Raw genomic sequence first — 9511 nt, 5'->3', positions numbered from 1 at the left:
AATACCCGCAGGGTCCGAACCTACGGTTAGGTACGTGGAAACCCCTTATAACATATAGGTAGCCTAAAGAGTAGCTATAGTAGCTTCCTCTTTAGTAGCCGCTGCCTCTTCCAATCTCTCCAAATAGTCGACTTTGGAATCAATTTGGGAGAAGTTTGGAATAATAGGTTCCATAGGTTCGCATTTTAAAATTCTATTATAATAATAATTCCTATATTAGACCTTTAGGGACAATATCTTATAAGCTAAACCCTTCTTTACGTAATATTTATAAGACACCATAGTGATCCACCTAGTAGCGTTTATTTAATTCCTAATAGTATGACGATAAATGGTACTACGGGAGGACATTGGTTAATATATAAGGGCATGTATGGAAAGGGAGGAGGTAATGTTAGGATCCCAAGAAGCGGGCGAGGATAGAGGTCGCTTATGACGGCATACAACCTTAGGCCCCACAAAGATTAGGTAATGTCTCATGGTTGTCCTAAGCGCCAAGCCATGGGACACTGGGATCATATAACGAAGCGTCACGTGACCGTACCATGGGATCCTACATGTACCAAGCATGGGATTTCATAAGAGTATGGGATATCATGAGATCGCTTAAGTATATAGGAACTCGAGTATGAACTCTTACACTCGTGTTCAACCTGTTTATTAATCTATCATTTGGATTACACTTAGGCTATATTATCGACTCGTTATATCCTCCTCCGATACTATCGTCTCGACAAAACCCCTTCCTTCCCTCAGTTGTCTTGCCCGAGAACCAACCCTAACCCTTTAGGACTAGCTACCCTTCTGGATTTAACAGATTCTTCCTTAATTATCTAATCCTAGTAGTCTAACCAGCCGCTTAATAGTCATCCAAAGGAGGCCTAGGTCGATTAATATAGGGTAGGAGTGTTATAGGCCAATTAGGGGTCTAATAGTTATCTAATAGTCGCTTAAGAATTACTAAAATTAATACTAGGCCTTAGTTCTAAATTGGATGACTTGGCGCCTTTTCTTAAGTCTCAATTTTCTGAGGCATTAATCTTGGGGTCACGAGTTTCCGCCTATCACGGCCCAGGGCCAATTCGTAGGTGATAGCGACGTGTAACTCGATACAAAGAGAACACAGTAAAGGGAAAGTAGAGAGAAGAAAAAGTGGAGCAGAATTTTCTACCTATGCATTATAATATAGCCGACATGATTCGGGCGTACATGGAGAGAATCTATAACTGTGGCATTCGCTCATCTCCCTTAATGACACCATCCCTCATGTAGACACAATGAGTCCTCACGCTCATAACAGCCCTGGCTGCAGAATCCACCCGCCTCCAGGGACCCGTCAGGACGCACAATGAACAAGGAATTCCATTCTCTCCCCCCGCACGTGTCTGTGCGGCCGCATACTGCCTTGGTGAGATCACTTTGCGTATATCCGTCGACTGTAAACTTGGTTAGGTCGTGGTGGACCGGGCCTACTGGGAGTGGAAGTTACCAGTCATCCTCCAGCCACACTTTTCAAAGTCGCCGGGGCATGCAACGGTGATGGTCGTTAGGGCCAAGAGGGTGGCAATGGTAAAGGTCTTCATGATTTATGAGGTGCGAAGGACTGCGGTTGCTTCGATGCTGGTAGCTAGCGACTTGGGAAGTTTGTTGGTCTCTGGTAAGGACATAGAGGACTGGAAGGTGTCTTTATACATCACTTTCTCATATATCCCCACTCCAGCTGATACATATATTCCTATACAGCGCTTAGACTTGTGTCAAGTCATCAGCCGTTCCGAAGAACGTTGTCTTAGCGGCGTCTCCTTTCGCCAGCTGAACAAGACAATTCGCAGTCCCTTGTAGCTATCCTCGCCAGATGCTAGTCAGCAATATTTGTTAATGAATTTCAGTTGATGAGACCGATACCATAGTCGGAAGCGCCGCCGGCGGAGCGGTGCGCGTAGGGAGCATTTTCGTTCACCGACATCGAAGCCTTTTTCTCCCACCAGTCTGAAAGTCTCGCCATGCACTAGATTTGGGCTTGTTGGCTGATCCGTATTACACCAAAGATGACTCTTCTGCGCCGCAAATCATCAGGAAGGAAGGTAAAGGTTCTTTAGACGGAATTCTATGGCTGTGGGCCAAAAGGTGGTCGCAATAAAAGAGCGGTGTACCCTCAAGAGTTCCTACCCCAAGGAGTGTCTAGGTAGTGCGTCGAACAGGGCAGCTGTACGCGGGCCCGAAGACCAATAAACAATCACGGGCATTCCTGTAAAGATTTAGCTAGTTAAATTAATGCATTCTATACCCCAACCCTATACACAATAAGCTAACCCCAAAACTAACCCTAATGCTAAGTAGCATCCTCGTATTAGTATGCCTGTGAACAGCTGCCATCGAACAGGCACGAGGCCGGGAACCGGCACGCGCTATCGTAACGACGTGTCTTGGTTGCCCCAATAGGAAGACAGCTGGCCCATGACGGCAGAATCGGGTAAGCGCGATCAGGACGTACGTACGGCAGACTGTTAAAGGGTGAAGGGACAAAATAAAAATGCGTAACGGTAGTGCGAGCTGAACGACCGATGGCCAATGACAGCGAGCAACAAAGACCTATGTCTCTTCATGCAGTCAGCACGCCCTCACCGCCGTCCGTCTCAGCCTGACTGCGGAGGTGCCTTTCAGAAGTCCTTGCCCACCTTGGCGAGCAGGGGTATGCGCCACATTCCGAATTCAGAAGCATCTCTAAGCTTACGTGGCCTTTGCTTCTCAAGCTCGTAACACTCCTCTGTACTACTTGCTCTCTAAATGATACTATCTTTGCTATGGCTCCTCACGATCTCGCTACTCGAGCTTTAGAAATTACTCTTAAGGCTACTAGCAAGCCAAATGACGAGAGTGCTAGCCTAAGAGGGATTTTAAAGCGGATAATCATTTCAATATCTACGCAAACTATTGAATGAGGCTTTGATCCATTCTAGCGGCCACTCGAGCTTCTGAATAAATACCTTGAAGATAGCCATTAATCTGGCAGGCTCGTAAGGTAGGATGAAGTTGCTTAGAACGTAGTTAACAGCGTACGTACTAACCACCATAGATGAGAAAAGTCCTACGCTGACGTCGCTAGCACGCTTAGCTAAGAAGGATGTAATATCTCCACCTCAACTATCTGGCGCATCATAAGGAAGGAGGCTTTAAGAAGACAAAACTAACAAGGAAGCCTAGGATAACGAAGAAGATAAAGTAGGCTCGTGCCTACAGCATAAACACTGGATAATTGAGGACTGGAAGAATGTTATTTAGTCTGACGAAAAGTCTATAATTCTCCTCTATAGGCTTGGAGGATACAGGATACGGCGGAAGGCTAATGAGGCATTTATTCGATGTTGTATTCCTGCAAGGTGATAGGGATACTCTGAGTTTATATTCTAGGGGTTCTAGGGGTACTTTTCGCATGATAAGAAAGGCCCATGTCACTATTGGGCACCAGAAACAAAGAAGAAGGAGGCTGCTGCTAGTTGAGTTAAGGAGCTGAATTAAGAGCTAGAGTAGGCTATCATGAAGGCGCAATAGGAGCTTGAAACTAGAATGCGTCGCCTTGATCTACGTAATAAGCCTGAACGATAATCTCAATGGATTCGGAATAAGAAGACAGGAAAGTTCAGCGAAGGCAGAGGCTCGGGTATTGACTGGTATTATTACTAGACATCTATCCTGCTTCCAAAGCTGATACCTTTTGTAAAGGAGTTAAAAGTAGAGCGACTAGACACAGTTATATAAGAAGATAAGGCGGCTTCTGAAGATTATTACGTCTAGAGCTATATATATAGCATCTATAATATTGCAAAGCTTCTCTAGTGTTTCAAATCTCCCAACTTAAACGCTATTGAGCCTTGCTGGCCATGGATAAAGAGAGCTACTACAAATAATGAGGCGCCAAAGAGTATAGTAGAGGCTGTCCGTGCATAGGAGTAGTGCTGGGGAGATCTACCTTAGGAGAAGATACAGGCTTGGATTGAGCGTATTCCTGTCCATATAAAGAAGATAATTAACTTAGAAGGGGCGCAACGAGTACAAGGAGGGTAGGAGTCTCTATAGACTTAGGTAGTCAGACATATGTCTAAATTCGGAATGTGGCGTACACCCCTGCTTACCAAGGGTTGTATAAATTTCAGCTAGCTATTCATGGTTGTGGGTAGATCGTTGGAGGCCGAGTTGTGCTTCGAATAATCCGAATGGATCCTCAACCACGCTGTATGAGAGCCGAAAGACCCACCAGACCGACCATCAGAGTCTTGAGCCATGGAAAATCGTTAAACGCAATCGTGATATACCCCACATAAGGTATGCAACCTATCACGGAGCCTGCCACATCCCCACGGCTCAGAAACTCTTGCCCAGGTGCATATAATTCAGTATCGTCCGCAATATTGTTGTCGCCATTCGTTAAGAATCGCAAAGGGTCTGCTCTACATGTTGAGGTCAGTATGAGACACCACATCTGCGGAATAAAAATACTTACCCTCCTCCAAATCGTCTGATAACCCGGTGCACAATTGGTATGTCTCTCCCTTCGACGTGGTAAACCACTATATCACCTATGTTTATGCCCGATCCTCGATTCCAGAGTACTATGAGATCCCCTCTGAGCATAGCTGGCTTCATAGACTCAGACAGTACTACTACGATGGGCGAAGAGCAATTTGCAATGACCCCAAAGCTTTTTAATAACATAAATGCTGTAGTCAAAAGGAAGATGGCATTGAGAAGTTGTGTAGCAAGCTTGCGCAGACCGGTCGCAGGGTGTGTGGACAGCATAGTGATAATTTCGATCTAGGTTGGTGTAGATGAGTGGCGATTTAACGACACCAGATCATGGCGATGGTATCAGCCATCAGGATTCTGTCGACACGTAAGGGCTGCCTGGATTAGACACGTGTTGATTAGCGGGTTACATTTTGGCCCCTGAGCAACGGCAAGGCTGAGTTGCACAGCCACACTTCCTCATGAGTCTTCCGCTGCGCCCGCCTGCCTTTCCTCATATACTCCATCGTTCCGACACCAATCATTTTGAACACATCAGTTATACCAAATTCTTTCTATCTCAATCTCAAGAGCAATGGATCCATTGCAAGAATGCCTCAAAGCCATACTACAGCGCCATTTCTCGGTTGTACCGGCACGCACTAATCGACACGACCAATGGTACAAACGCAGCTATCAGAGCTGGAAGAGCGATCATGGTGATCAAGAACCGTTGATCCTTGCTCCCAAGACTTCGAGGGTTGAGTGGACCCGCGAGCTGGGTACGGCAGCGATGGAATTCGCTAGGACAGTGAATCGGGACGCCGAAAACATTCACCGCAGCCAAGACTCTACAGGACAAATATTCCGAAACAAAGTATTTGAGGATGAGGTGCTCGATACTCCGCTGGATGTGCTATGTCCTGGTTACGCGCGATATCCTCCGTTGAGGCCGGTAATGCAAAGAACCTCATACTGGACGGAGAGCTCGCTGCAGACCCATGAAGAGCGACAAATCTATTATCGTGCCGTGAAAGCACTGCTTTTGTGCGAACAGACGGGTCCCCTGTATCATCTGATCCAGACTGCGCGTGGCCGGATAAGAGCTACAGGCACCATAGAAAATTCCGTATCTTATCCCGCTCGTCGCGTGAACATCGGCTGGCAGAGTCTCATTGATGAGATTTTAGAACTTATGATTTCCCTAACAATTCTGCGGTCTTTTCCTGAAGCTTTACCGCATGAAGTCGCATTAGAGAAATGGGTACCATTCGTCTTTGGTAGTTCAATTGACGCACACAATAACGCAACAACCGCGGAGAAATTGAGAATTTTACTTATTCAACAGGGGAATATGAATCCTACCAATGACGGAGCTCAGATCATACTATCCCAATGTCACCGTATACTGCCCCTAATCCAGGCGTTGACTTTCGCTTCCGACCTGCCAGCTCTTGATTGGAAGCAACGGTTTGTGGATGTATTCTTGCATTATGTGGGATTTGAATGTTGGAACCGGGAAAGAGAAGGTGAAGGATACCTTAGATGTGATCTCAATACAAGGAAGGACGCTTCATGGTTGCAGAAAATGGGCGAGCCTAAGGTTACACCCAGCGCGAACATTCAAGATGCGACCATCAAGAAACAGAAGGACCCACTTCTCATGCTTGAACCCAGGCACGACGAAGAACCGAAAGAAGAAGACGATGCGAAAGATAGGTTGGAAAATCTGCGAATGCTCGAAACGCAAGAGGAGGCCTATGGGCGGAAGAGGAGTACCAAGTATTGCAACAAGGCCCGCCACGTCTAGTCACCAGTGCCCAAACAGCGAATTCTTTTCGAAAGAAATATGATCAGGTAGCGTGTAATGTTTGCGCTTGATATTATTACAACTAGATACGTTGTGTTCGTCCCGCTTAGCTGCACCATCAGAGACAAGTGTTGCTTGCTAAACTAGGACACACAAGGCATCAATGTCATCGCGACGTGCAGTAACATATTCGATGCGCAGAAAGGTGGTGAATGTCGAAATAATAGAAGAAGTGGAATGCATCCTGATATGGAAAAAATAACTTTGACCGACGAAATTATGAGACTAGTTGTCCACCCTATGGCTTCACACTTCTTCCTATCCCGGTTACCAATCATTCATCCCTGATCTACCTGAGGACGCCTCAGTTCGGTTAAGCTCAAAATGCAAGAGAATCTTCCCCGCAAGTTGGATCTGCAGATATTCACTTCTTGCCTGAAAAGCACTTAGGTCCGCAATCGTGATGTGCGCTCAGTCAAGATGACTCGGAGTCCCCGTGTATTGCGATCAAGGGTTTCCTTTTCATTGCGCTCACCGTTACGATCCTTGAAGGCATCCAGGGACATGACGCTTCGTCGGGTGTTGTGTCCTTCATGCACCACCTTGCATTCCGAGAGAAAGTCCAGTATAGGGAAAGAACTTGACCCCCGTTCCCTATTGATAGGTGACACAAAAGTCACTGCGACTAGTGCCGCGAAGCACAAAATCAAGGTCGAGCCTCCGAGCACGATGTATGCTACCAACGTGCCGCGGTCAATGACGATGATGTATCTCAATGCTGCTGGAAATACAGGCGTTCCTTGGACATTAGTTGGAAAGGAAGCCAGTATCGCTTTTCCCACGCTAGTCGTGTTGTCATATCCGAGGTCACGTATTTCTCCGAATGCCTTGGGCTGGCAGTGGTATATAGCCAGTCCTAGCATGGATTGGAGCCCGCTGATACCCCTCCTTTTCGCTGCTGGGTCCGTGGCCGCGAGCCTTGACGCACCATGGAAGTACCACCAGGCATAAATCGGCGTGGCTGCTGTGTTATTGCCAACACCAAGTAGAGTGAGAGCGTTCGCAAAGGGGCTGGCCTGGTTCGAAGATTTGAAAACCAGGATGAAAGCCTTCAGAAGTTCAGATGCAGGTATCCTAGCGGGCGAGCGGGGAGTTGAATCATCGAATGAGTGCGTTAAGATGGAATCGTTAACTCGACTGTAAGCAACTTCCGCCGAACTACGTACACGTTACTGTGAGCCTTAACATATATGTGATGAACGCCATTGGGGCACTTACCGATACCAGGAGTGCAATGAAGATGAGAAACCCGGATTCCTCAACCACGATCTTGTAGTTTGACATTTAAACATCGATGCAACATCTGCAGGGCAATCAATCAACCGAGCGCGGATCTCGTTCTCGGCCTCCCCATCTTTAAGGCAAAGTCCCCATGCAGCGATGTCGGCACCGAATACGCTGCAATCGCTATCCGAGAATTGCCAGTCATGCTTCCCATCGGTGTAATCGAAAACAAAACCAGGCTGAGACTCGGCAAGGAAAGCGTCAGCTCCCCGTGATCCTCCACTCGCCAGCAGTGCCGGGGCGAAATCCCCACTCCCACCAGAAACGAAGTATGACGCCTCACAGCCGTCTTCGCCACTGTTGCATCGTTTCCGTGCATCTGGGGCGGTGATGTCGACCACGCGAGCTCCATCCGCTAGGAAGTACATAAAATTGGTCGAGAACATCATGTCGGCCATCGGATGCCAAATCGCAGCTAGAGAAGCGTTGAAGATGCCGATTCCATAACCATATACGGGTGCTTTATCGGTGAGCTTGTCGTAAGTGATGGCTGTGCTCACGTCACCTAAGCAAACATCAGTCGCGCTCTATGTGGTATATCGGACTCACGTACTCATGATCACGACGTTTAGCAACGGGACCATCGCAATGCCAATAAGCCTAGCCATACTCCAGAATCGGCTACTCAACTTTGGTATGCCGCGTCCAAAGGCCAGTCGAAGAAGTCCGGGGACCCCAGTACCAGCATTCATGACTAAATAGTCAGTGAAACTCATTCCTTTCTTTCCTCCTTCACGGCTAATGAGCATCCATTGTAACACTTCGAGTGTGCCGGCGATGGTCGTAGCAAGCATAACACCTGCTAACTCGGATAAGACTCTCAAGACGAGCAATACATTGCTGGGTGACCGTCCAAAGCTCCGATGTCCGGCGAGAAGTGACGAGTTTCCGGCGTAGACAGAAGTGAGGATCAGAAGCGCCAAAGCGAGGAAGGCTGAAAGCCATACTGATAGCAACGATCCATCAAAGGACTTGAGTTCCCGTTGCGCCGAAGTGTTTTCCTGAACATGTTCGGTGATGATACTTTTGCCTTTGTTAATTGTTTCAAGCTCAAACTCCTCGCTGGGGCCGAATTGAGTTCCTGACGTTTGAGCCAGCATCTTGCGTGGAGATCCACCTGGTGGGCTCGATGTTCAGTAAAAGATAGGGAATGGTCCGAGGCATGAAAGTATTTTCGCATCTACTTCACAATTAGCGGCCAACCGGAATACGTGAGGCTAGATATCCAAATACCTCAATTCAGAGCGTTCCATCTCAGGAAGCTATATTCGTCTCCAGGACGATTGCCCAATTTTGGAATGTTTCCGGTCTCAATGAGCCAATCAGAATTTTCTGGGAGTTATATGTTGGCATGATCACGGTTTAGACCAAGACCTGTGTCGCTAAAAATAGGGTTGTAACCCACACACTGCAACTGCAACCCCGTCCAGCCGTTCGTTACCCTATAACGTTTTCATGCTCCAAGATGCAGTTGAACTGTCTGAGATTGATTTCCGGCCTCTCAGTGATAATCGCAGGTGGGAAGGACCAATGGATGAAGTGTCGTTAGTATGGATATATCAGCAGGCGACGAGGCAAGAACGCCACAAAAGCTGTGTATCTGCGCCTAGATGAGCACCATCGTATCTGAAAAATCGTCCCAGCTCCCAAGGAACCATCTTCTTGTCGCCCCAGCCTACAAAACGTAGCGGTTTCAGGGGAATCCGACAATGACAAACGTTCTAATCATTGTAATCAAAAAGAGACTTGCAAATGTCCTGCAACGACGATGAAAGCGCGCCGGTGTACAGCGTCGCGACGAGGCCGGACACCCCCTGGAAACCCAATGCAAGATAGATTAATGCAATGCCCAGA

General features: G+C 47.4%; 3 protein-coding genes across 3 annotated transcripts; 1 reads left to right on the top strand and 2 right to left on the bottom strand.

The window, feature by feature from the left end:
- Positions 1-4143: 4143 nt before the first annotated feature.
- CC84DRAFT_1123261 (signal peptidase complex catalytic subunit sec11) lies at positions 4144-4889 on the bottom strand. The gene is made up of 2 exons (XM_018175653.1): positions 4502-4889; positions 4144-4448 (listed from the first exon to the last, which is right to left on the bottom strand). Exons 1-2 carry the CDS (start codon positions 4795-4797, stop codon positions 4223-4225), a joined length of 522 nt encoding a protein of 173 aa, XP_018034140.1. The 5' UTR covers positions 4798-4889; the 3' UTR covers positions 4144-4222.
- A 154-nt stretch (positions 4890-5043) lies between these two features.
- CC84DRAFT_1165957 (uncharacterized protein) lies at positions 5044-6422 on the top strand. Its single transcript, XM_018178837.1, has one exon. The coding sequence runs from the start codon at positions 5099-5101 to the stop codon at positions 6311-6313; it is 1215 nt and encodes a 404-aa protein (XP_018034139.1). The 5' UTR covers positions 5044-5098; the 3' UTR covers positions 6314-6422.
- Positions 6423-6615: 193 nt separating this feature from the next.
- CC84DRAFT_1260862 (uncharacterized protein) lies at positions 6616-8757 on the bottom strand (the record flags this gene model as incomplete). The annotated part of the gene is made up of 3 exons (XM_018185019.1): positions 6616-7531; positions 7592-8162; positions 8211-8757. 3 exons carry the CDS (start codon positions 8755-8757, stop codon positions 6760-6762), a joined length of 1890 nt encoding a protein of 629 aa, XP_018034138.1. The 3' UTR covers positions 6616-6759.
- Positions 8758-9511: the final 754 nt, after the last annotated feature.

Source organism: Paraphaeosphaeria sporulosa (genome assembly GCF_001642045.1).
Source record: "Paraphaeosphaeria sporulosa strain AP3s5-JAC2a unplaced genomic scaffold CC84scaffold_7, whole genome shotgun sequence".
In the NCBI taxonomy this organism is placed as follows: Eukaryota; Fungi; Ascomycota; class Dothideomycetes; order Pleosporales; family Didymosphaeriaceae; genus Paraphaeosphaeria; species Paraphaeosphaeria sporulosa.
This window is presented reverse-complemented; position numbering and strand designations above follow the sequence as displayed.

What these genes read in the sequence shown, in the direction of transcription:
- CC84DRAFT_1123261 (XM_018175653.1), bottom strand. Translation starts at nt 4,797, where the DNA reads ATGCTGTCCACACACCCTGCGACCGGTCTGCGCAAGCTTGCTACACAA. An exon ending in ATCAGACGATTTGGAGGAGG is followed by an intron (nt 4,449 to 4,501) that starts GTAAGTATTTTT and finishes CTCAACATGTAG; the next exon opens with AGCAGACCCTTTGCGATTCT.
- CC84DRAFT_1165957 (XM_018178837.1), top strand. Translation starts at nt 5,099, where the DNA reads ATGGATCCATTGCAAGAATGCCTCAAAGCCATACTACAGCGCCATTTC.